This window comes from Solanum dulcamara, chromosome 10 (genome assembly GCF_947179165.1).
Source record: "Solanum dulcamara chromosome 10, daSolDulc1.2, whole genome shotgun sequence".
In the NCBI taxonomy this organism is placed as follows: domain Eukaryota; kingdom Viridiplantae; phylum Streptophyta; class Magnoliopsida; order Solanales; family Solanaceae; genus Solanum; species Solanum dulcamara.
The window spans coordinates 11,530,642-11,558,479 of NC_077246.1; the positions used below are offsets into that span (position 1 = coordinate 11,530,642).

General features: G+C 36.9%; 1 protein-coding gene across 4 annotated transcripts in view; it reads right to left on the bottom strand.

The window, feature by feature from the left end:
- Nucleotides 1–26,406, bottom strand: part of LOC129870364 (uncharacterized) — a 44,617-nt gene extending 18,211 nt beyond the window's left edge. Inside the window, exons 1-13 of one of the 4 annotated variants that reach the window (XM_055945123.1) lie at nucleotides 26,164–26,406; nucleotides 19,001–19,222; nucleotides 17,868–17,898; nucleotides 17,226–17,410; nucleotides 15,505–15,661; nucleotides 14,749–14,845; nucleotides 14,057–14,226; nucleotides 10,222–10,394; nucleotides 7,394–7,582; nucleotides 7,220–7,309; nucleotides 4,322–4,402; nucleotides 2,393–2,536; nucleotides 2,068–2,150 (exon numbers count right to left, since the gene is read on the bottom strand). In XM_055945123.1, the coding sequence (XP_055801098.1) occupies nucleotides 2,068–2,150; nucleotides 2,393–2,536; nucleotides 4,322–4,402; nucleotides 7,220–7,309; nucleotides 7,394–7,582; nucleotides 10,222–10,394; nucleotides 14,057–14,226; nucleotides 14,749–14,845; nucleotides 15,505–15,661; nucleotides 17,226–17,410; nucleotides 17,868–17,898; nucleotides 19,001–19,222; nucleotides 26,164–26,283 (1,742 nt within the window). In that variant the 5' untranslated portion in view covers nucleotides 26,284–26,406. Of the gene's footprint in view, nucleotides 1–2,067; nucleotides 2,151–2,392; nucleotides 2,537–4,321; nucleotides 4,403–7,219; nucleotides 7,310–7,393; nucleotides 7,586–10,221; nucleotides 10,395–14,056; nucleotides 14,227–14,748; nucleotides 14,846–15,504; nucleotides 15,662–17,225; nucleotides 17,411–17,867; nucleotides 17,899–19,000; nucleotides 19,223–26,163 lie in introns of all 4 variants that reach the window. The other 3 variants (XM_055945122.1, XM_055945124.1, XM_055945125.1) reach the window with 3 other exon arrangements.
- Nucleotides 26,407–27,838: the final 1,432 nt, after the last annotated feature.

Below are 27,838 nucleotides of genomic sequence, written 5' to 3' on the forward strand. Positions count from 1 at the left end.
TCACTGTCACCGGAGTTTCACACCACACCGGAATGGTGTATGTGAATCTTTCAGTGTTCACCTCTATTTCCTTGGGGACATCTCTGCCGTCCCCTCTCACTTTAATTCTGGCCCAGTGGAGATGATATATTTGCGAAGTCTCCTCCTCCGTTTCGATATATCCTCCACAACGATTTCTGATTTCCTCGAAAACCTTTTTAGACCATAGAGTCATGGGTAACCCTAGGATCCTGATCCATACCCGGTCTCTCTTGATTTCCGCCGGCCAACATCCAGTGGTTGGTTTCCACCAATCAAGATCTAGCTTCATCCTCTTCCAGATCCATTGGCCCGTCATAACATGCTCTGCTCCTCTCCTTGTCGGAAGTTCAAACAAGAAATGCCCATCGTTCATCGCAAAGACTTTGACTTCTATTGCTGATTTCCAAGAATTGCAAGCCCATCTCCTCACATCATTCAAACTGGGAATTTCTTGTCCTTGATTTTGGAGCTTTCCAACGACACATCTAATCGGAATGTCACTCTTTTTGTGTTGTTTCCCTGATGATATCAATGTTGTTGGTTGTGTTATGGCTATTCGCCGTCTCAACTGACTCCGTCATCCATCTGCTGCGATGAAAAGCTTCTTTATATGATTTCCCCTGTTGCACTTTTTCTTTTCTGTCTATCCCCTGTGCTTTAGCAGGTTCACAAATGAAACCAGCTATTTTGTGTGCTATGTTCCCCCAACCCCCTTTGTTATTAGTTTCAGGTGTAATAATGATTGATCTATTCTTACCCTGAACTGCAATGAAACTGATGTATCTCCCCTTCTCATTGTATTTAAGAGTGCAATAAAAATCCGCAAAGTGGTCCTTCATGTTCCACCTCTTAACTGTCCTCCCCTGTACTTTTGAAGCTTCAATAAATATGGCTACCAACCACCTCAGGACTTTAATGCTAATTTTGACTCTTCTCATCTGGTATTGGCTGCGCTCTACCCATTCAAACCATACTTCTGCTCTGTTTCTTAAACCTTGTGATCTCATACGAATTGAACCCTGCGTTGTAGTAGATACACTCGTTCCCCGCTTGATATGCTCCGGTTGGGTTGCCGGAAGCACCCATTAGAACCTTAATCTAAAAGGTGATTTTCTTAAAAGCTACCAGACCTTGGTTTTCGTGCCTGGGAGCATTTATGTTATGGTGTGTTTATCCAGAGGAAACATGTTACTTTTAGATAGAAAACAATGGAAGTTGAGAATTTGTACAAGTGATGTCAACTAAGAGACTTGGTATTTTAGGATATAACTACTAGAGTATATTAGAGAACCCCTAAAATAATACTTAAGTATGGGTATTGAAATTTTATGGACCAAAATTAGAGCAATTATGACAATGAAGATTCATACAGTTGACCCACCTAGCTTGGGATTGAGGCGTGGTTTTCGTCGTTATACTTTTCGTCGACAATAAGGAGAATGCATTTTATTTATAGGTGAAATGGCAATTAACTTCCCCATCTGAGGGATCATAATTCTGTGTAGTCATCATACACACTCTAAGAGTCAGTAAACTGTTTATGTAATAAATACAAATACATACAGGCGACTACAACAAAGAGAGAGCTCCAGCTTCGTATGCCAGTATGAGTGCTTAGTGTACTTTCCTTAAAATGGTTAGGGAATATTGTTTGGACAATCAAAGTGGTCATTCCCTTCGCTCTTTTGTAGATACTAAACTTAGATAAAGGAGAAAAGTATCCATTTTCTTACAGAGACCATGCATATCCTTAAGATAAACTGTACAAAACCACCCTATCCGGTAGATTGACCAACAAGAAAATTTTGCGATCCATGTTAGTTAAGAGTATACTGTTTCTACATGGATCACGGAGTGCGAGAAGTGGTTATCATCTTAAAATTTCACCCAAGGTTGTTGAGTCAGCTAGATCTTACACACTGACTTTAAACATTGCTTTCCATCTTAAATGGTGCAGGGATATACCTATGCAGGAAATGCTGCAGATTATTGCTCGATGAAACAAACATTGGAATTTAAACACACATTTGGTCAAAACAATTATACCTTGTGGCAATACTAAGGATCCGCATATTGATGATGGTCCTAGAGCTCCCCTGCATCACGCTTAATATTTGATTGAAATGGTTCTGCAAAATGACGACGGTAGTTCGGCTCAACATTTAAGTGATTCATATCCCCTTCTACCACAATATTATTGAACTGATTGCAGGGCCTAATTTACAAGTAAGCATGTCTATTGATGATTGTTTATCATATTTTTATCTGACTACAGCATAAGGTATAAAATGACTAGTAGATGCATAGGACAACTAAGAAATAACAGTAAAAGGAAAATGAATTTAAGTAACCACAAAAACAAGTAGCCTACCAATTGCAATATGTTCTCTAGGTTGTCAAAATCATTAAGAAGCTTCAGAAGAATTGATTGCAGGCTTGATAGTTCATTCTCACCAATCACGTCATCTAATGTGCGCTCGAATATTCCATCTAATATGCTTTCCAGATAACTATTCTGCACAAGAGGACAGCATTAGAAAAATAGCTACACAAACAATTAGCAGCATGTTTGAGGCTTTCACATCCAAGGAGAAGATAACAATTCAAACACCATCATCATATAGAAATATCAAATCAGATGCAATCAAGATAAATTTCATAGTTGGTAATTGGTGCGCTTGGCAAGTTGACCTGCTTTATTTTGAACATTGGCCACCAAAGACTAAATTACCTAATGAACCCCATGCCATATCACCAGCATGGGACGCTCCAACTATTCTATGAGCTACTCAATCCTAACATGAGCTCTAAGATCAGTAAACACTGGCATCTCCCCAACCTCTAATAGAGAATCAACAACACTTTACTTACTTGAGCATCATTTTTGCAAAACAGATTGTGCTTCAAAAGCAGTGAATAAAACTTAAAAAGACCAAAGATAACATAATGATTTTTGCTCCTTAGTTACACGAGGAAAATAGGCCCATAAAGTTAAGAGAATGACATATGGTATACGAGATATATTAGAGATGAGTGCACATCAACATATTGCAAGATGAAAATTATAAGAAAAACACTCAATATAAACCGAGAATACATTGGGTATGAAGGAAAATGTTTCCATGGGAAGTGTTATTTGTTGAAAAAATTTTTTACCTTGGGAAATCATTTTTGGTTTGCCAGTCTTCAGTTGAATATAAAAGTAGGTAACATACGACAATCGTACATGGAGTAGTATAAGATACATGGATAATGTTTGGTAATATTTTCTAGTATTTAAAGCTGACAACAATACTTAAATATTGATTGAATCAAGGTATGAGTAAGATTTAAGATATTAGTAAAGGAAACTGACTTCCTAAGGAAGTTATTTTTCCCTTTTGGTGTAAGTTACTTTCCTTGAAGGTATCAAATTTCACACTTTACCATAATCAAACACAAGAAATAGGTAAATTTATGAGAAGTCATCCAAGAAGCAGACGAAAGATGGTTGTGTCAGAATTGGCTAGTGTAAAGATAATCATTGATGCTGGGAGTTCAGAGCCTCCACAGAGATGGTAGATCAGTTAGGGAAGAAGCCCTTTTAAGTAAGGGCCTCATTGAGAGCCCTATCGAAGCAAACTATTTTTCGCATAAATCATTTCCACCATACCAAACACATCCACATAAGAGAACATAGAAGAATATAAGCACGTAAAACTTAGCCCAGCTAAATAAACTCACCCTCGTAGTGTTACCACTACGATCACTAATTGCTAAAGTTGCAAGATCAAAAAGGCTAGGGCGTAAAACAAAATGGAAAAAGAGGAGATGGGTCAGCAAAATGTGGAGGGTTGGATGTCACGTCTTCCCCTCACATAAATCAAGAAGCTAGAACAAACTTCACCACTGGTTGGTGGATTAGTGACCATTTGAAGGCAAGGATGCAATTCGTAAATATTGAGTTAGGATTTGAAAAAAAATCTCAATCCCAAAATGTCGAATACGTTTCTTGGAATTTCCGACAAACAAAAAATGAATTACTTTAACCAAAGTGAGTTATAAAAGAATAAATGGAATTATGTACTAACTTTGGGATGTACAACATAAATAACTGAGACTAGTAACAATGATTGAAGATGCAAAAGGACCATCACATTTAATTTGAACCAACATATGCTCCAATGACAAGATAGAGACTACAGGAATCATGGTCTAGCAGATGACATCATGCTTTGTAGCATAGCTGCATAAGAGTAAAAGATCTATGGAACAACTTTTAGATATACGTAAACCAATCACCAAAATTCTCTCAACTTACCATGTGTTTCTGGAGAGCAATATCTATATGAGCGTCTACAACATTGAGGTACTCATCAAGGCTATTAATTCGAGAAACAACCTGAAATTATAAATTAATTAAAACTTGGTGAAAAGCCATTATAGCGGAGAACCAAGGTTGGAAAAGCACAGGGAATCTTTTGAGATTAACATGAAGAAAGCTGAACCCAGATAACAAAATAAAAATAGAATGAACTGTGCATACATTGAACTTTTTTTTCTTTTTTTTGTGAGTGTGTGTGGTGATGGGGGGCTAATATAAGAAGATTGTAAAAAGCTATACTTCATGTAGTATAGAGTCAATGTCCTGCAATTTGTAAATATAGCTCGTAAATTGTAAGTGTGTCTATAGTCCTTCAGCTCCTTGTTTATCATTTTGTGCCCGATCCAACTTGCGTGCACTTTGACTATTTCACCGAGTACAAATATCGAGTAACTTTGCCACCAAACTTAGGCAGATGAAAAGGAATCTTCTAAATTTTTAGCCTTTGTTAGGATTTGAACCATTTTCTCCCACTATCTTCATTTCAGCTACACTAATAGCTATGGAATTAGACCCGAACCTGATGAATTTGATTGTACATAGCTGAAAAAGTCAAGTCTTAAATGTGGAAAGTGTGTTGAATGTGAATTAAGGTCCTAAGGGAACTCAAGCACAAAGTTGGGTTGAAATCTTCCTTATCGACGAAGTTTTTCATATGAGTTTGGGAAAGGTCCAACTTAAAACAACATATCTCCTAGAATATAAAGAGTTAAGTGGACCATAACCTATCAAATTAAATGTACTTGAATCTAGTTTCCAACGCAACAAACCTTCCGTCAATCCGATATTGTGCAAGAAGTTATGCACATTTTACTGGACCAACACAGTCTGTGCGATTGCGCAGGTAAGGCAGCGCTACTGCCATTGCTGCGTGCCCAACTGCGCTATCAAGGTATCAGCTACGCGACCGCGCACGTGGAAAACACTATAAAAGCATCCCAAGGTCTTGATTCAACCCCAAGTCCGAAAATTTGCCCTAGAAAGAGAAGTTCTCAAGAACCCAACTTTCTTCAAGGTTCATCCACCATCCAATATAAGATTTGGCCATAAATTATTGATGATTTCTTCATCCTAACACAAATTAATAGCTCCAACTCATGGAATCCATAGATTTCAAGAAAACTTCTCAAGAACTCAAGTGAAGGATTTTGCAAAGGTTGCTTTTTAGAGGTAAGACATCACCCACAAACTCCCACATAGACTTTAACGATTCTAACCTAAAGTTATGAAATTCTAACAAGGTTCTTCATTATGAAATCCTAGGGTTATCAAGAAAACCCACCTCCAAGGTTCAAGAACAAGTTTTTGCTATCTTTTCATCCAAAGATCATACCTTTCTCAAGAATTTAGAGCATCTAAGGTATGTAACGTTATCCTCTACGTGTCGGAACACCTTCTAAACTGTAATTGAGATGGGCCCTGCTTTGATACCATGTAAAGAAATGTATCTTAAGCCTCATTCAACTCCAAAAGCTAGCTCATGAGGGGAGGATTGCCCAAAGTCATATAAGGAGGCCATCCATCCCTTTTTCATCCAATGTGGGACTCTTCAACAGTCTGCATTACTCCAACAAAAAGATTATTACAAGAATCAAGAACAAGAGCAGATTGCTTGGTATATAGACGCATATTAGGCCTAGCCATCTTTTGAAAGAACCTCTACTTCTACTTCAAGATATTACATTCTAGTTGGAGGAAATTTGGGATCATGGATAATCAAGAGAAAAAGCAGGAACAAAAACACAATTGCGAGACTTAGTGTAAAAGAAAAATATTGAACAATGGTAATGGCAACATTTTGCAAACTTTATTGATCAAACAACTAATCAAAGATTTGAAGTTTGCATATTGGTCAAATGAAACTTGTTTGTGATAGTCAGACTACACTTCATATTACATCAAATTTAGTGTTTCTCACAATGACTCGATGTGGTATTGTCTTCCTAGTATTTGCTGTAAATTATGTTACTGGACCCTCTGTAAGATACTCATTCAAACGCAATGGTCTGATCCTTCGATTAACAATATCTACTCGAACAAAAATATTACTGTACAAGAATCAAGGACATGAGCAAATCGTTGGGAATATAGACACGGATTTGGCCAAGTCACCCTTTGAAAAACCCTCTACTTCTACTGATGGATTATGGTTATTACATTCTAGTTGGAGGATCTGCGGCGTCATAGATGAGCAAGAGAAAAAGCACGAAACAGAACACGACTGCAAGTCTCGGTGCAAAAGCATAATATCGAACCATGGTAGTGGCAATTTGCAAAGTTTATTGGTCGAACAACTAATCAAAGATTTGAAGTTTGCATATTGGTAAAATGGAACTGGTGCACCATAATCAGACTACATTACATATTACCAATTTAGTATTTCATTAAAGGAGCAAGGACATAATGTCAGTTTGTCAGATAAAAGATACTCTGATAAGACATTCCACTTAGTTCATAAAGTCAAATTACTCAAACTTGCAGAAATATACCAAGTACCTTGCAAGTCCTTACATAAAATAACTTTGGTACATACGGGTTGTATACACCAACTAGAGGGGAGTGCAAAATATAGTTAAGTTTAAATAAGTATATTCAGATGTAGTATAGAGTTACTATCCCACCTGTGATGATTACAGCTATGTTCATTGTAAAGTGTGACCATAAAAGGATTTAGGAGAAGAAACAGTAGTCTTCACGCGTCATTTCATCTCATTGTTTGTCTCAGTCCTCAAAAAGATAAATTATTAAAAGAAAGAGACAGAAAGAGATGCCCCCAGCCCAGCCCTCAAAGAAACATAATACTAAACAAAGACTTGAAGAGAGACACTGCACTACCTGGATAACCTTCTTCATCACGAGATTGACTTCATTCACATGAGATATGTTTTCGCATAGTCTGAGTCCCAGTAACTTATAATTCAAACACTGTATGGAACAGAAATTATTTTAGGCATAAACAGAACCAAAAACTTCAAGAAGCAGTAACACATGAATCTCGGGATAAAATACCTGATCGAAGGAGTAATCATTGCTACACTCAATGAGATGAAGAATGTCCAAGGCATTAGAACAAACTATTCCTATAGGAAGTTCCCTTAATAAATGGTGAAGAACAAGCGAGACGCATGATGAGTTTCCAAATAACTCTGATTGGTTCCTCCCAAGTCCAAGCCCCATCAGTATGTCTCCAATTTGCAACTGCTGCACATATGCATTACAAGTCAATAGGTTGTTACAAAGTATCTCGATATCTAATTTGCATTTCTTGTAACAGCTAGTGATGTGGACAAACGAAAGAATCCCTCTCTACTCTAGCAACATTTAGTTATTTATTACTCGAGATTTTGAATCAGTGGTGCAAAGTTCTCTTTTTGTGCTTGTGCTTATTCCGGAAAAAACATTAATTGGTCACTGAATGTGTACTAGAAGATTAAAGATTACTTTCTACTGAGAAGAGAAGAAAGAGACCTAGGTTGGTCGATAGGGCAGTTTTGTTTCGATATCTTGTCTAGCAATTTCCCCTTTTCTTTGGATAAAGTTGTTTAGCCCTTCTCTTGGATTGAAGTATAGCAATTAATGAGTAAAAGTTGGTAATAAAGGGACGTGTAGAACAATTTCATTCCCATCAGGGGAACTTTTTTTATTTCTTTTACTTATCATACAATTGTTTTTCTTATTTCAAGTGATACATTGATAGAGAGAGAAAGTTGTGTATATCAATACATTATATTATTTATTGGCACAATCTGGTTCCAAGAGAGAATAGGTCATATATCTCAACCTCAATTCATCTTGAAAAGGAATAGAGAACCTTATAACTTGTAAAGAAATGGTTCTTGGGCCTAACTCAACCCCAAAAGCTAGCTCAAGAGGTGAGGATTACCCAAATCATATTAAAGAGACCACCCATTCCATAAAGGCCCAATGTGGGACTCCTCACAACCCCCACCACATCCAAGACTGGACACTTGGTGTATGGGCAATTTAATATGGGGGGACAATATTGGAAATGAGAATTGGAATGGGTCCGGATCTAATACCATATTATGAAAATGGACATTGAGTCTAACTCAACTCCAAAAGTTAGCTCATAAGGGAAGGATTGCTCAAATCCATACAAGGAGCCTAATTGGGGTGGGTCTGATACCATGTAAAGAAATGAATCTTGGCTTAACTCAACCCCAAAAGCTAGCTCAACATGTGAGGATTACCCAAGACATATTAAAGAGACCACTCATCCTTAAAGAGCCGATGTGGAAAATGGCATACCTTCAATATATAGTCATTTTGTCTCCTTTTTAGCTTTTCCTCTTTTGGTAGACAGTAGCGATGACTTTCTTTTTCTTTTTTAAGGGTAGAACCGGAGAGCTTGAACGAAGAAGTTGGGCTAGGGGAAAACAACCCAAAAGATCTTTCAAAAGTTAGATTTTTTTTGTAGCTCTATTTAATACAGCAACAACATACCCAGTGAAGTTTGGGGAGGGTAGAGTGTATACAGACCTTACCACTACCTCGGGGAGGTAAAGACTATTTCCGAAAGACCATCGACTCAAATGCATCAAACCCAAGTACAAGAAGAAGAAAACAATGAAGAAAGCATAGCATTTAATAAGGAAAGTAGTGTTAAGTCTACAAGAAAGAAACAGTAACATCAGCAAAATAGTGTGATAATTGAAACACAATAAACAATATATGGCAAGAACTATAAGGGTACGACTAGTACTACCCAACAACCTTTGCAAGGCAAGACAACACTCTATCCATACTAACCTTCTAACCTAATATGCAATATTCACTCCTTGCTATCTAGAGTCATGTCCTCAATAATATGAAGTTGTGCCATGTCCTGTCTAATCATCTCTCCTCAATACTTTTTCAGCCTACTTCTACCCCTCCGCGTACCCCCTTCAATCAGTCTCTCGCACCTTCTCACTGGGGCGTCAGCGCACCTCCTCTTCACATGCCCAAACCATCTCATTCTCGCTTCTCTCATCTTGAATTTTGAATAATTAGAATTTTTTTAGCTGAATCCCATCACCTAGATCCATACCCCCGAATCTTAAAATTTACATTTTGCTGAATCCGACCCGCGAATTCGCACCTGTGTCAGATACCAGCACCTGAGTCCGAGCAACTTAGCCCACAGCAACGTCCCCTAACATATACATCTCCTGCCCATTTCCCCTGTTACACATCCTTTCACAGCTCCCTCACCATCTGAATGCCCATCTCTCTCTTCCCCCACTCTATCATGGCCAACAAACTCGACTTCGACTACACCCTACCCTGTTATCTCCTCCTTCCATCCTTCCTCCCTCTCTCAACCTACTTGTTTCCTTTTCTCCTCTCCTCTTTTTTTCCACCCTCCCTATATTACCCAACCTCACTTCACAATCTTTATCCTTTCCTTTCCTCCATTATCTGAATTTTCTCCCTGCTTCTTCCCTTTCCTTGCAGAACCTGATTTCCCAAACAGCACCTCCTTTCCTCTTTCTATCCACTCCTGTTGTGCCAACACTTTCAACCTCCCATTGATAACCTACCTCTGGCTCTGCCAAACTCACTGAATGCATCCTGATAACGCATCATATGTTTTGTTTTTGGTTTCTTAATGAGGTTATCATAAACCCTTTCACATATTAAAAGGACAGTTAATTCTACTAGTGGAGTGATAAAAATTAATTAAAAGAGGTGGAAGCTTAACTACTTATTCCAAACCTCACAGCCTTGTTTAAATAGTAAATGCATCTTTCTGAATGTGAGAAAACACCAAGGCACAGCACACCTTGATGGAAGCAAAACCAGAAAACAAGAAACAGTAGCTGCTAATTACCAACCTCACATGACTCCTTGAACAAGCATTTCATAACATATTCAATAGCTGGTTCCATCAGGCCCAGTTTTGAACTTCGAGTTCCTGATAGAACTCCAGAAGATTTCTCCGCAGATGCAACATGTGCACCATTCATCAGAAGAGTTTTCATGTCCTTCATAGAAATTATCAGATGCCCTGCGAGAAAAAACAAAATGAATATTCAAAAAATACAATAAAACCGATAGCATATCAGCTCACTACAGATGTAATACTTCCCCCAACATATAAAGTTCAAGCTTACAACTCAAATATCTGAAGTACTAGAAAGACTGGGAAGCTCCCAATTCACACTGTGAACCAAAAGGAGAAAAGGGATGGGACGGTAACTTGAAAAGTATTTTTCTGATGCAAAAAATAAATTAGGAAAAGAGTTGTCTGTGATCAGATTAAGTACTGAGCAATCAACTCCACCTTACATTAACTGGACCTGCATTTTCTGACATTCAGTTTCCGCAAATAAACCAATGCTCAAAAGTGGTTCCAAAATTGCATATAGTTCAGCAACAGGTAGATAACTAGAGGGGCTAAAGTCAAAATCACACTTTTTCCATACTTATAAAAAGAACAAAAAGAAGATCACATTTTCCTATATCTTGGCTGGGAGATTAGAGGAGTGTGTGGATTATCTACCATCTAGCAGTTGCAGCATTCTACTTCTTCAACAAAAACAACAACATACCAAGGGTAATCCCACAAGTGTGGTCTAGAGAGGGTGGTGTATATGCAGGCCTTACCCTTACCTTTGTGGGGTAGAGAGACTTCTCCCAATATAGAAATTGTAAATTCCTTGACACAGAAAGGAGAGCAGGAGGAAGGACTATTACTTTGCTCTTGACAGTGAATATAAAAAGCCAACGGAACATTTTTATAGAAGAGGTTTGTTAAGACTCTGTAAATATGACTGGGGGCAGATTCAAAATTCAAATTTGATGCGTTTGACTTCAAGGTTTTTTGCGCTGAACTCACTGTATTTTTTAAATCTGAATGCAGATCTAATATTTATCAAAAGTTTGGTGACTCTTCACATATATATTTAGACTAAATGACGAAAATACTGGGTTCGATTTAACCTACAAGTCAAAGGCTGCATCCGCACTGAATATGACAGAAAATATACATTTTTTAGATATGGAAAGATTTAGAACTCCTCTTTCGTAGAAAAAATTACGAGTAGTGTCTTGAGTTTGTTTCATGTGTCATCAGAAAAGCAACTAGCTGATGTGTTTACCAAAGGCCTCAACAAACGGACTTTTCATACATTGATTTGAAAGTTGGAAAGGTGTGACATCTGTTAGAATAAGAATAAGAACAAGAATAATATATACAATCCTACTTAGAATAGGAATTAGAACAGAAATAGTATATATAATCCTACTTAGAAAAGAATTATATTGTAGTGTCCTAGTTGGAAAAGCAGTCTAATGTAATGTCTATAAATAGGGTCTCAATGTAATAATGTAGAGACACAATTTAATAATATTCTTCTCCAATATTTCTCATATGGTATCAGAGCCTCTACGATCTTGGTAGAGAATCAAAGAGCTTCCGCTACCGACCGGCGCCTATTACCCATATATGCCGCCCGTCTGGCCAATGGTTATGTTAACAAAAGTAGGGCCAATGATATATGTATAAATCTCATATTCAAGGGAAGAAAACTCAGCCAGACAGGTCACTGTGTGTCAATTTTCGGTGACTTTCTAGAGTTGTTTTGTGTCAATCCCATATCCGTCAGTGTTTGTGTAGCTCCGTGTCATCTTTTCAGTGACTACTTTCTTATATCTAATTTGTGTAGCACCATGCCATCTTTCCGGTGACTACTTTTCCATATTTACTTTGTGTAGCACCGTGCCATCTTTCCGGTGACTACTTTTCCATATTTACTTTGTGTAGCACCGTGCCATCTTTTGGTGACTACTTTTTTATATTTAATTTGTGTGGCACTATGCTATTTTTTCGATGACTACTTTCTCATATCCAATTTGCGTAACACCGTGCATCTTTCCATTGACTAATTTCTAATATCTGATTGGGTAGTACCGTGCATCTCTTCGGGCTACTTCTCATATTTAATTTGTGTAGTATCATGGATTTTTCAGAACTACTTTCTCATATCTGAGTTGCATAGCACCGTGTGTCTTTTCGGTGACTCCTCAGATATGATTTATATAGTTCCATGCATCTTTCCAGTGACTCCTCAAATCTGCTTTGCGTAAGGTCGTGCCATCATTATGTATCCTACTCATATAATTTCTCTTTTTCAGTAGGGTCGTGCTGTCAATCCGACCCTACCCATATAATTCTCTTTTTCAGTAGGATTGTACTATTATTCTGACCCTACCCATACAATTCTTTCTTTGTAGGATCGTGCCATCATTTCGACCTTGTAATTTTGTTTCTCAAATAGTGACCACGTTCATCCATCAAATCTAATATTCCGACGCATGAGCACTTTCCGGCGAACGTTTTATAGTGAAGAAGTCTATATGGAGTAACCACCTAGTTTTATTGCTTAGGGGGAGTTTAGTAGCCATATATGTAGATTGTGTACTCTATGATCTAAAGCAGTCTTCTCAAGTTTGGTTCGGAAAGTTCAAATCCACATTATGCATCAAATCCAGTATTTCATGAGATGACCAAACATTGAGATTGGCTGGCATTATGCATCAAATCCAGTATTTCATGAAAAGACTAAGCACATTGAGATTGACTATTAATTTTGTGAAATCGAGTTATCAACTTGCAAATATCTCACCGAGCCCCTCATCAGTCCTCGTATTAATTACATTTGTAACAAGCTAGGTACATATGACTTGTATGCACCAGCTTAAGGAGGAGTGTTAGGATATAGGAATAGGAACAAGAATAATATATACAATCCTACTTAGAATAGGAATAGGAATAGAAATAGTATATAGAATCCTACTTAGAAAATGATTGTATTGTAGTGTCCTAGTTGGAAAAGGAGTCTAATGTAGTGTCTAAAATAGGGTCTCAATGTAATAATGTAGAGACGCAATTCAATAATATTCTTCTCCAATATTTCTCACATCTTTGCACCAACTTGAGGGGAGTGTTGGTTCATTGGTTGAGACTGTAGCCTAATTGAAGATTTGTAGCCTAGGACTTTGTTGGTTAATTGAAGACTTTGTAACCTAATTATAGGAGTGATTGCAGAGTAATTATACGAGTAGAGTAGATTGATATTTTTTCTATAAATACTCATATTTTTTCTATAAATACTCATTCTCATGGGATGTATATTCATCAAGAAGTACAAAGAAACCTTTTCTTCTTCTTGGAATCTTCAGTATCCTCTACTAATAAGGATTCAACCTAAGAGTCAAAACCCTACAAATTGCTACAACATTCACTGCATAGCTAGTACAGCTCCCTACGAAGCAGTGCCTATAGCTGCTATGTTACACTACTTCTCATTTTCTTTCACCCTCTATGATCTTGCTTCTTGCATCAATCCGTTATCCAACTACTGTGTTTTTCCATAGAAGGGGGTCTTCGGGACACTTTGACCATTTCCACTCAGCACAAATATTGGTAACTCTGCTTACCAAGACTTAGACAAATGAAAAGAAATCACTTAGTATATTTTTACTCTTATACAACTATGTTGATTCATTAAGTTTTCATAATTGTAGTTCGCATGACCATTAGAAGCTACAACTTGCTGAGTCAAATATGTGGCAAATTTTATTAAGCAAATATGAACACAAATACGTATTTGCAGTGACGTTATAGCTATCCGTCATGACTAAACAAGTAAACTACATAAATGTTACCTATGTCCCGTTGAGGCAATTTTTGTGCACAATGGGCCAAATATAAGCGGCAGTAAAACGATGCTAATGGATCTGCAATGCCTCTCGCCATCATAACTAGTCGTGGAAGATTATCGGCAGGTTGTCCCGAAAGGAAATGCCAGCAATGGTATATGGCCAGCTCCAAGTATCTGTTCACGAGAGTATTTTTCAAACTGAAGACCAACAGAAATATAAACTCGTGCACAGTTTTTCAATTTTAAGAAAGAAAATAAATGAAAAAGGTGATTTCGGTTTTCTCCCTGCAATGATATCTTGTATAGGTTGCAGACATTCTGCTTTTGTAAAGAAAAAGAGAAGAAGAGCTCTGGTGATTGCATAGAAAAGCCAGATGGCAATGTAAGTCCTAGCTAACTTAAAATTCACTATGCCATCAATACAGCGACAATCTCCAGCTTACATTCTAGCAATTTTTCACTAGTGAACCAAGATTATCACTTTTGGAAAAATCCAAAGATCATTCCTTATATATGTCAATTTTCATTTACTCTATAATGCTTCCAAATCCATTCCGGCATCTCACCTAACGACATTATGTTTATAAATAACAGACACCTAAAGATAAATTAATGAAGTAGAATCCCAAAAATAAAGAAGTAGAATCGCAAGCTATAAAGACACAGGATAGCAATTGCAAGAACTTAGGACCTCACATGCGTGGCAGTAGCTCGCGGATGGAACCAACTTTGCAAAACCAGTTATAGCAGGTTTCTTTGGCTTCAGCACAGATTTCAGTTGCTTGAAAATTATCTGTTATAGATCAAGTGCATCTTTTAGGAAGAAATGGGACTCAGGAAACCAGAACAATTACATCAAGGATATCAGAATACTGAAAACAAAGAAGAAACAAATATTGGATAGATATCTTAGAGATTAGGTATATTAAAGACATTGAAACCTTGTCCTTCAACTTTAAAATAAAATTTTACAAATGAAAAAAAAATCCGCGGAATTCTGAATTGGAATGTTAACAACACCACAATTGACTTATCCAGCATGCTTCACCATATAACCATCCTCTCTGACGGTGATTAATTGTAATGAGAATTGGAGATCCTTAAGGTGCCTATATCAGACTTTGCAGTAAGAGTCAGACTTTGCAGTAAGAGAAATTACATAAATCGTTACCGAGATATCTACTACTCTAACCATGGGCCTAAGGATTCTACATTCTTCCATTACAATGAACAGTGGCGAACTGCTCTATGTCATCCAAACAAAACAATTAGAAAATCTAACAAATTATTTCCAAGTTGATTTATACACGAGGATGATGACGAACTTAAGTACATTAGAAACTAAATTTGGGTCACAGTAAACGCATAAGACAGCAGTGGACCCGGATATTGGAAATTAGGTGCCAGTTGGCCACGAGGAGGCAGAGGTAGAGGTAAATGTGAGGGATATACCTGGTAAATGGACTAATGTTCCTTCTTCAGTGTATTCAGCTTTCTGCCTGATGCGTTCCCATACCATATCCCCAAACATATCTAGTATTTCTGTAGCTAGAACAAAAAGTGTTGGATACAATTGTAGTACAGATGTGTCCGACAGTAACTTAGCAACCTATTCAAGAGAAATCAAGACACATTTAGCTTAAAAAATAAAAGAAGTAGAAAATGCCAACAGGGAACGTGATGTTATAGAAGAGTCTTAAGTTATTATATCTGTGGTTCCATTAGACCAGTTGACTAATTTGATCCTTCATATTTGAATTATTCGTTTTACTGTTGAAATCAATGAGAAGAGAAGAAATGTTTACTGTTAAATGAATTATAAGAAAGTAATTCAATCATGTTCTTTTTACTGTTTATTTTGCTTGGAATTATATTGGTCTATCAGAATATCAGGTTAATAGTGTGTTGTACCTAAACAGATGAATTTATTTTTTCAGCATCAGGTGTTAGCGGTTGGAAGCAGAAAATAAGGGAATAGTCTGCAATGTTTGCCTCAAATCAATGTGGAGATAGAATTAAATTGGACTTATTGTTGCTTGATGCTATATGTTTGTATTAGGGGTGAGCAGTCAGTAGGTTGTTTGGTTTTTAGAAGTTGGTTCAGTGTTTTGGTTTTCGGTTTGGTAAAAGTGAAAACAGAAATCGATCTGAAATTAGTTAGATTTGTTCTTTTATTTTATTTTGGTTTGGCTTTCAGGTTTGGGCTTTATCATGTCGGCCTTTTTTTAGAATCTTCTCCTGACTGGTCATTCAATATCCCTTCTTCTCTTGGATTCATGCCAATTTCTCAGTCTATTAAATCACAATGGTTGAGCATGTTACTTACAACAACAACAACAAACCCAATGAAATCCCACAAAGTGGGGTTTGGGGAGGGTACAGTATATGTTGACCTTACCACTACCTCTTAGAGGTAAAGAGACTATTTCCGCAAGACTCCCAGCTCAAGCAAATCAAAGAAGTAATCAAAAGAAAAACATGAAAGCTAATTTAAGAATGAAAACCTAACTGAATAACCTAAATTTTAAAAAATTAAAACCGAAAAAATAAAAGATTCTGTTCAGAGGGTTTTTTTGCTTGAAAAAGCCCATCCTAGTTTGTAACCACTAACCAGGAATAATCTGAGTCAGCCAAGTATTACTAAATAGCAAACTTGAAACTGACTTATTGAACAAATACCAAATATTTTTAAACGGAGTGGTACTTATACAAAAAGAATGATCACTTGATCAGGAATAACCCGAGTGAACCTGACTGAGCTATGAGCCCAGTATTAAATACTCCATTTGTTTCAATTTGTTTGTCTTACTTTCCTTTTTGGTCTGTTTAAAAAAAATGGTAGTTTTCTTAATTTGGCAACTCTTTAATTTCGAAATTTCACATGGCATGTGTACGACCACAAGATTTAAAGGGGAGGGAGGGGGGGGGAGATTTTGGTACATACGCACATCCTTAGTTTAAAGTCTTTTTTATTTTCTTAAACTCCATGCCGAGTCAAAATAAGACAAACAAATTGAAACTGAGAGAGCAGCAAGTTTGAAATTGACTTACGGTATGAATACCAAATAAAATTGTTAAACTGAGAGATACTTATCCAAAAAGAATGATCACTTGATTAGAAAGTGCAGAATCCAGCAAGAAGCAAATGTGACACAGTTTAGAACAAAAACTACCTTGATTGACAAATTAAGGGAGGTAACACGGTCACTTGCATGCCAGGCACGGCTAATTTCATCTTTAAGTTCAGTTAAGCGTGAGACATACTCCTTCAGGGTGATATATTTAACACCTTCTTCAGCAAATTTCTGAGGATCATCTAGCTCCTCTAGATGTACATTTGCTGAGGGTTTCTCAGGGCCTACAATATTTTATCATCATAGCAATTATTGCCGAGGAAATACAATAGCTAGTCTAACATATCAAACAAGTTCAAATGATACCCTTTACATTTTTCTCAGCTGTATCAGAAAATAAGAAGGTGAGAGAACTATAAAAGTCCATGAAAATAAAGAAAAAGAGCTTTTATATCACTTCTTTTGTCCTAATTTGTATTACAATCTTTGATTGAGCCACACAGATTTAGGAGCCAGATGACTTAATATTGATTTTGCACAGGTAGAAAACTTTTAAAGTAGATTTGGATTAGGTATGCAAGTCATTTTTAAATGGAATAATGTATCACAAGCTTAAATGAAAATGTTTTAAACCTTGCAAAAAGTAGAATATTATTGGGTGACAATATATGTAATTTATTTGGGACACTTCAAACTAAATAATGAGCCACATAAAGTAAATATAGCGAGGATATATCATACCCTTGCCTGTCTTCATAATTGAGCTTGACAACTGTAAGGAGCAATAAAAAGGTCACACAGAAACCCAGAACAATATTAAAACTGAACACATAAAACACAGATTAAGATTTTGTAACTTTTTTGTTGACACCCTAGTTTTTCTTCTTGGTTACTTTTTCCTTCTCTTCTTCTGTTATTCTTTTTAACAAAAAAACTTTTGAAATGACCCAAAGGTAGACAATGAAAATATATTGAAAATATATTAATCTTAAGGTAAAAAAACCAAGAAACTCACCACCATTTACAATTTGTTGCAGTGTTAATAAAGTCCACGACCCTCCACCCAAAAAGGAAAACTTGAAAGAAAAGAAGGAAAACCAAAGCACTTTGGGACAAAACAAACACAATTTCATTATAAGATGCAGCTAGAAACTGCAGCATAATAAAAGAATTTCCATTGAGCATAAATTCGAATTGATAACTAAACTTTAAAACAAATTTAGGGTGTGTTTGGTATGAAGGAAAATATTTTTCACGGAGTTGTTTTATTGAAAAATAAGTGTTTTTCTTAGTTATTTTATGGTATTTGGTAAGTTAACAAAAAAATATTGTCCTAAGAGCAGTTATATGTAATCTAGGAAAACACTATGGGGTGGGAGGGTCGGGGTGATGGAGGTGGGATGGTCAAGGGGTGGCGGGGGTAGGGGTTGGGGGCGTTGTAGTGAGGAAGAGAGAATGATATGGTGATCCTAATCAAAGCCAACAAGCAGGTCGAGCTGACATAGGCGGGAATTTGAACCCCCGGATCGAATCAGAGTTCACGCCGCCCGCCCTGAACAAATAGGAGGTGTGGGCCACAGGTCGCACATAAGCCGCCGGGTCATGATCTTAAAATGTCATTCATGGAACTAGTTTTTCACTCCCTCTAGGGAAGTTATTTTCCTATTTATAAGGAACTTGATTTCCAATATATTTTGATCAACCAAATATGAGAAAATTGAAAAACATTGAAAAGGGTTTTCTCCGTACCAAACACACCCTACCTTAAACTATAGGAAGACCACTAACTAGGGATCCACTAAGATCACCTCCTTTTTGGATAATTTGTAAGTAGCTCAATAGCATGTGTATGAAGATTAAAAAGGCATACTAACCGAAGAAACAGAAATCATTTTGGAGACAGGAAATTTTTGCATCAAGACTTTCTTGTAAGATGTCCACTCCTTTCCCAGAAAATGAATAGTAATATCTCTATATGGTTCTTCTGTGATTTCAGTAGACGTTCCTCCTATACCCTTCATTGAATCCTCTGGTTTTCCATGATTCCCCCTTAATGGATCAAAGAACTCGTCCCTGCCATAATCTGTAACATCAACCTACAGACTCAACCAAGCGATGGAAAAATTAGGAAATGACCAAACATCTGGATATGCTGAGAACAACAGAGCCCATGATCAATCATTTTTTATTTTTTTTTTACGGGAAGGGACCCTACACGAGGCTCCCATGATCAATCATAGAGTAAGGTTATTGACTTAACAATCAATGAACCTTAGGTGGTATATTGGTATCACCATTATAATCTTTTAGAATATTGAAGCACTAACAGTGGAACAAGTTTAGCTACATATATGGCATACAAAATCATCTGATTTTCTTTTTCTATACTGGTTTTAACTCTTTTTGAACTAGCTTATAATTCCCTTCTCTTATAGGAGTAGTTTCTTTTGTCTTAAGTATGTCTTCTCTTTTTCTATTTTTTAAACTGTAGCGTGCGAACCAGCTCACTAACCTATTTTGTAAGTTACAAGTGTGGGCTCTTCCCACCAAAACTTAGGTGTGCTTCATTCCTGCACAGGCTTGGGTGCACTTCGTTTGTCTTGAGTCTTAACGTAAGGAGTATGGGAAGTCCAACAACTATAACCTGCTCTGGTGAAATTGCATTGCATGTATCCCAAAATAAAGTAGAAATCATGTGTGAACATGTTGAAATATGGATGTGAATACATGGCTTGTAAGTTTAAGCATTGTTCGATTGGGTGTGTCCATTAAGTTGTTGAGCTGTTAATTCTGTTAAGCTGTTAACTCTGTTGTATTAAGCTTAGCTGGCAGTGAGCTGTCAAAAGGTTGTTAGTCGGTTAGGTTGTTATTGGGTGATTAGTGAGTAGATATTTTAGGAGTGGTCCACACATGTATCTAAAGGTGTTAGACCAATTCTGCTCATTTTCTCAATACAGAATTTCCTTTCTCTGCTTCTTCTTCCTCTTCTGAATTCCTCCATTTATCAATTTGCGAGCATCAAGCTCAGACTTCATCATGGTATCAGAGCAGTCAATGCTGACTGTGTAGACAATTGATTGAGACTAGCTCAGAGTTTATCCGTATAGCTAGATCTAATTTTTGCTTCAGACATAGAAGATTCATCAATGGCGGCAAATAAAATTGATAAGAAAGATACTCTCTACATAGGTCCCTCAGATGCTTCAAGCAGTGCTAATCCCTATCAAACTAACTGAATCTAAGAATTATGGAGTGTGGAGCAGATTGATGAGGATAGCACTGTTGGGAAAGAGAAAATACGGTTTCGTAACAGGTTCATGCATAAGGGGACTGTATAGAGATGAATTACATGAGCAATGGGAGACATGCAATGGCATCGTATTGTTTTGGCTGATGTGTACAGTCTGTGAGGAACTTCTTAGTGGAGTTGCATGTGCTACCAGTGCTTTTGCAGTTTGGGAAGATTTGAGGGAACAATTTGACAAAGTAAATCAAATGAAAATTTATCAGTTGCACAGGGAAATCACAACCCTCTCACAAGGTACTAACTATGTTTCAACCTATTTCACAAAATTGAAAAATTTATGGGGTGAATATGATGCTATTGTACCTTCACCAAGTTGTGGTTGTCCTAGATCTAAAGACTACGAAGATCATCTATATCAGTTGAGGTTAATACAATTTTTATGTGGATTGAATGAATCATATAAACAAACACGTAGATAGATCTTGTTGAAAGGCACTACTCCATCTGTAAACCAAGCTTATGCTATGATAATTGAGGATGAGATTTGGCATTCAGCTTGTTTAGTTACTGTGAATGAGAAACCAGATTCAATAGCTATGTGAGCCTGTAGAAATCAAGGAACTCAAAACTATAATCAAGGAAATTCAAACTATAGAGGAAGAAAGGTGCTTTCACAATGTGAATACTGTCATGTCCCTGGACATACCAAGGAGAATTGTTACAAGTTGATTGGCTACCCTGCTGATTAGAAACAAAGGAGGAGAACTGGAAATGGTAATGGCTATCCTAAGGGAACATCTGGACATGGTAATTCTGTAGGATATGGGAACTTTGGAACACATGGAGGTCAGTCTAGTAATTCTGGAGGATATATAAACTTTGGACCACATGGAGGTCAGTCTAGCAACAATTGCCAACACGCTTTGCTTCAGCAAACAACATTTCTGGAAGCCATGGTGATCAGAATCAGACTGCTTCAACTAGTCATGATGTGAATAATGCTTTTGTGGCCAAACGACAAGTTTCACAGATGATGAGTACAAGCAGATATTGAATCTATTGAACAAGGATACAAAGGAGATTCAAACCAACATAGTTTGACCAAATCACAGAAGGATAATGTAAATTTGCCCACAGGCCGGGGGGGGGGGGGATATGGGAAGAAGAAGAGGAAGTTGGGAATTTTTAACTTTAATTTTTATACAATTTATTTCTTCTTGAATTTAATATTTTTTTAATCAAATTTATAGCATTCACTAGCTTTAAAAGTTGTAATACCACGCACTACATCCGAGTCAGCAACTAAAAGCCACATAAGTTCGGTTAAAGATCAGAGGTGTAAGGGTTGAGTTTCATTGGGTTTAAGTGTCCAGTTGGAAAAGTCGTGAGTAGAAAGGTCTAGTTGACAATCCAAGCCAAGTATAAGGGCCTCTCAGGCTATTCCGTCTTTTCCTAATAGTGACTCTAGAACATCTAAGTCTTTTCATGTTGTCCCGGGATCTTTGGGGTCCATATAGGACTCCCACATTTGATAAGAAGCACTATTTCTTGACAATTGCAGATGATTGTGGTAGATATACTTGGGTTCATCTGTTGCAGCTTAAATATCAGACAATTGTAGCAATCAGAAATTTCTTCTTAACAATAAATACTCAGTTTGATGTACAGGTTAAGGTTGTGAGATCAGACAGTGGCACAGAGTTCTTTAACTCTCAATGCAAAGACTTATTTCGCAATATGGGCATATTACATAATGAGTAACTGCTCTCATACACCACAACAGAATGATAAAGTGGAGAGGAAACACAGACACATATTGAGTATAGTTAGGGCCATCAGATTTCAGTCTCACAAGCCCATTAGATTGTGGGGTAAGTGTGTCATAGCTGCAGTATATCTAATGAATAGACTACCTTCTTCAGTTGTGAATGGGAAAAGCCCATATGAGATGCTATACTTTACGACTCCTTCATTATCTCATTTAGGGTAATTGGTGGTCTATGTGATTCTTCAGTAGCTCCCAAGGGTGATAAGTTTGCAGAAAGAGCTAAGCCTGCAATTCGTATAGGATACTCTAAAACTCAGAAGGGATATTTGTTGATGTACATTCATAAAAAAAATTCTTTGTCAATAGAGATGTAGTGTTCCAGGAACAGGTTTTTCCTTTTGCAGGTTCACAGCCTGCACCAAAGATTTCAGACTCACAGACTTCAACTGCCATTGATGTTGATTTCTTTGAAGCCTGCCCTGATGATCGTGCAGATACAGATGCATTACTCTCATCTGAGGTACTGGTTCAGGACACTCCAGCTACTGAGCTTCCTGAAGCACCACTAGAAGCCATCTCAGACATGTTGCAAACTGATGAAGGGTCACCCTACACCTCCTAGAGAGCAATCTATGTCACCACCTCTTGAGATGCCTATCAGGAAGACCACCAGAGTCAACAAACAACCTGTTTGGATGAAAGATTATGCAACTCCTAGCACTAGTCATGGAAGCAGATATTCCATGGCCAATCATCTCTCTTATGATCATACCATTCCAGCTTATCACAGTTATTTAGCCAAGTTTTCTACCTTGATAGAACCTTAAAATTTCAGGCTGCAGCTAAGTATGAAAGATGGATCTAGGCTATGAAATTGGAGATCCGGGCTCTTGAGGAAAACAAGGCCTGGATGGTGGTGGATTTGCCCCAAGGCAGGAATGCAATTGATTCAAAATGGGAGCACAAGATCAAATATCAGGCCAATGGTGAGGTGGAGAGATTTAAAGCTAGATTAGTGGCCAAGCGGTATAGGCAAGAGGTCTTGATTACCATGATACTTTTTCTCCTGTTGCCAAGATGGTCACGGTGAGGTGTGTTATTTCCCTTGTTGTGTCCAAAGGTTGGTCTTTATGTCAAATGGATATTTATAATGCCTTCTTATAGGGTGATTTGTATGAAGAAGTATATATTGAGATGCCTGAGGGTTTTGGCCTGCAGGGGGAGAAGAAGGTTTGCAGATTGCTCAAGTCCTTATATGGCCTCAAGCAGGCTTCTAGACAATGGAATATTAAACTTACAACTGCCCTCCTGAATGCAGGATTCATCCAGAGTGTTCATGACTATTCCTTATTCACTTTGAAAAAGGAGGGAATGGTGATCATCTTGGTGTATGTTGATGAATTACTTATCTGGAAGCAATGTTCACATGATTCATGAGGCCAAAGAAGAAGTGCATCAGCAGGTCAAGTTGAAAGATTTGGGAGAGCTCAAGAATTTTTTGGGCATTCAAGACATGATATCCAAATCTGGGGTCATTCTGCACCAAAGGAAGTACATATTAGAGCTCATTTCTAATATAGGTCTCACTGGTGCAAAGCCAGTGTCTACTCCTTTAGAATTCAACTTGAGGTTGACTACCTTAGAGTTGATTAAGCTACTGCAATACATGAGATGCAGTCTTGAATGATATCACCTCTTTATCAGAGGCTGATTGGGAAGCGTATGTATGCTACCATCACTAGACCTGATATAAGTTATGCAGTCCAAACTTTCAGTAAGTTTATGCAACATCCCAAAAAGTCACATTGGGAGGCTACGACTAGAGTGGTTAGATATTTGAAAGGTACAATTGGACAAGGAGTCTGGTTGCAAGCTCATCCTACTGAAGAATCGACTTGTTGGTGTGACTCGGATTGGGCTGCATGCCCTAATACAAGAAAATCAGTAACAGGTTATGTGGTTAAATTTGGGGAGTCTCTAGTGTCCTGGAAATCAAAGAAGCGACAGACTGTTTCTAGATATTCAACTGAGGCTAAAAACAGGAGTATGGCCTCAGTTGTGGCAGAGGTGACCTGGTTGCTTGGGTTGTTCACATTCGGATGCATGTCACAGTATTGAGTGATAGCAAGTCTGCAATGCAGATAGAAGCCAACCCAATCTTCCATTAGAAGACTACGCACCTAGAGATTGACTGCACTTCATTCGAGATAAGATTAAGGATGGTTTGGTGGAAATAGTGTATGTTCCTACACAACAACAAATAGCAGATTTGTTGACTAAGGGTGTGGGACAAGCTCAACGTCATTGCCTGCTGGACAAGCTTGGTGTTCTCAACATATCGGACCCTCAAGCTTGAGGAGGAGTGTTGAAATATTGATGTGAATACGTGGCTTGTAAGCATTGGACATTGTTCCATTGGATGTGTCCATTAAGCTATTGAGTTGTTAAGTTGTTAACTCTGTTGTATTAGGCTTATCTGGCAGTGAGCTGTCAAAAGATTATTAGCCGGTTAGGTTGCTATTGGATGATTAGCGAGTAGATATTTTAGGAGTAGTCCACACATGTATATAAGGGTGTGGATACAGCTGTAAAGTGCAGTTCTGCTCATTTTCTCATCACAAAATTTCCTTTCTCTACTCTTCTTCTTCCTCTTCTTAATTCCTCCATTAATGAGTTTTGAGCTTTTATCACAATACTTTGCTATCGCTATTGTTCCCGTCTTGTAAAAGTTGCATCGCTTTACTCTTCTTTTTTTTTTGCAAGTATGCTATATATATTGTTTTTCTCTCTTACTTGGGACTGTGACTTTTGAGCCGAGAGTCTTTCGAAAACAGCCTCTCTATCTCCATGAGGTAGTGGTAAGGTCTGCGTACATCTTACCCTCCCTAGACCCCACTTGTGGAATTTCACTGGGTATGTAGTTGTTGTTGTTGTTGTAATGAGTTTTGAGCTTCAAGCTCAGATTTTTATCAGAACACAAAAAATTTGAATGCAGTTCTAACTTATCAAAATCTTAATTATGAAAAAAAAAGTTTTTTTTAATTTATTTATCTCAAAAAAAATAACTTTTTTTTCATAATGAACCACTGGGAAAATCACTTCACCTGTAGCTAATTAGCTTAATTTTTTTTTTTTTGATGACCACGGTGTTCAGGCCAACTTTTGTTGATCTCAACGAATTCTACGGGATACCTGCAACCTTCCACTAGTAACAGGTACCAGGTAATTTTATCCACCAAGGCTAGGACAGATGGAAAGAATCACTGTTAAAATTGACAAGATTCTAGATAGTCTTAATGTAGAACTTGGTAGGTGAAAGTTTGGTAAACTTGGTAGGTGAAAGTTTGGTAAACTTTGACATCTTGACAAAATGTGATGTCATGGATGACATTAAGAGCAAGAATTTATTCTTATAAAGAGGTAGCTCTTGATTCATTTGAAACATACCTCAAAAACATTTTTCTCTTGTCTTTTCATATTCTAAGGCATTTGCAAAATACATTAGAAAAGTAGAGAATTGATAGAGCAATTCTCTTAGTTGTATTTGAGATCTCTCCCCTTTCTTTGTTAATATAAAGGCAGTTGTTCTCTGGTGGACATAGGATCATTCTGATCCGAATCACGTTACATATTATTATTCTTCCTTGTTTTTTATATTTTCACATTTTCGCTGATAATCACCTATTGTTTTTGTCTCCATTGGTAGTTGCACCTAAGACCTAATGAATCTCAACCACCTCATTGATCACTATACCACACCCTTAGGTGCCTATTTAGCTTAAATTTTTCAAATTGAAATTTTATCCACATTTCTTTTTGGCTAATCTGTACAGAAAAAATAGAAGATTCAAGTATTCAATCATGATAATGAGTAATTCTTTTGTTTAAAACCCTGATCATACCTTAAGTGAAATTGTTCACCGTATATTCCACTACACAAAACTTACTACTTTACAACATTCTCCATTGATTCAAAGAAGTTGCTGCGATTAATATAGACAAGGAAGAGAAAAACATTGAACCTGGTCACAGGAAGGTGATTGAAGGGAGAGAGGATGACTCTCTGCTACCACACGAGAGAGGGAGTGAACTTGTTCTTCAGCTTTGTAATCTCGATGTCGAAATTTGAGTTCCATGACCATGAAGAATCAAAGTGCAGTATTAGCTACACTATGCTATGAGGTCCGATTCGTGCACAAGAGCTTTTGACTCCGTTTGCTATCGGGATTGAACCTTGAGACCTGTGAGCTGTTATGGAAGCATATTTTGAAAAAATTAAATTAAATTGTGGAATATTTGTTTGGGGTGAGTGTAATTAGTTAATGGATCAAGTACAATAAGTTTTTGAATAGTTAATGTATAGTTAAAGGATTATTTTAGGACTTTTATGACATTTTCTCTATTTTTGGGAGATTAGTTTTCAAATGGCAAAATTTGCTTTAAATTTATTTTTGTGTTAAGGTATAATCATTGTTTTCATTTGAAATTTCTAAATTTTTATATTTTATAAAAAACAAAAAATCTACTATTTCAAATTTGTTTTGCTTAATTTGTACTTAATTATTACATATTAATGCATTGACCACGAAAACTTTTTACCTTTTTCTAGAGTTGAACTCCAGAAAACACATTTGGCCATAAAATTCTATTCTCTTTATTTTTTAAAAATTTGAAAGAAGAAAAGAAGATGTTTTCACTTTTTTCACTCTAAATTATTCATAAAAAGTCAAAAATAAATCCAATTTATATTCATGGTAAAAACACAAAAAAAATTACTTTTTTTAAATTTCACAATGAAGCATGGTCAAACACCCACTTAATTTCCTTAAAAAAATCTTGATTTCAATAGATTTTTCTTCAGATTTGTAAACCATTATCAATAATTGAGGTCTTCCATCTCTTATGTTGAATAATATTTGCTTTGTATAATTTATTTATTTATTTATGGTTGTTAAGGTTAGGGGTTTGGGTGTAAGCAACAAGAAAATAAAGGAGGATAAGATCCTGGCTGTTGATCATGAGAAGATGAACGATTGTGATTGAATCTTGATATGGGTTGGATCAGATGGCCGAAAAGGGTGATTCGGATATGGGTCCAATTTGGATTTGGGGTTTAGAATTGAGTTAAATTGGCTCAGTTTTGGCTGAACTTGACATGAATTAGATAAGCATTGGTTAGAATTTAAATAATTTGATGAGAAAGATTACATAAGTTGCTATATAATTAATTAGGTAAACAACAATATTGTGCAAAACATTATTCCTTGAATTAAAATTAATAAATTTACGTAAAGACATGAATAAATAAACACTTAATTAATTATGTGTGCGAGTGCGCACACATATATATAATTAAAATTATTTATCTAACCAACTAGCAACTCAAGTAGGGTCTAGAAAGATCAAAATTGAGTGTTAACAGATAATATAATAAATCCATTTAACTTTTCTTGTAACACAATATTTCAAATAGCCAATACTATGTTATTTGTAGACGACATAGTATTAGTTGATGAGACACGAGATAGAGTTAATGTTAGGTTGGAGGTTTGAAGACAGACTTTGGAGTCCAAAGGGTTTAAGTTGAGCAGGACCAAGACAAAGTATTTGGAGTTCAAAATTTGGTGTTGTGTTAGATGAAGCAGACGTGGAAGTGAGGCTTGCCACACAACCTATTCAAAGAGAGGGAGTTTTAAG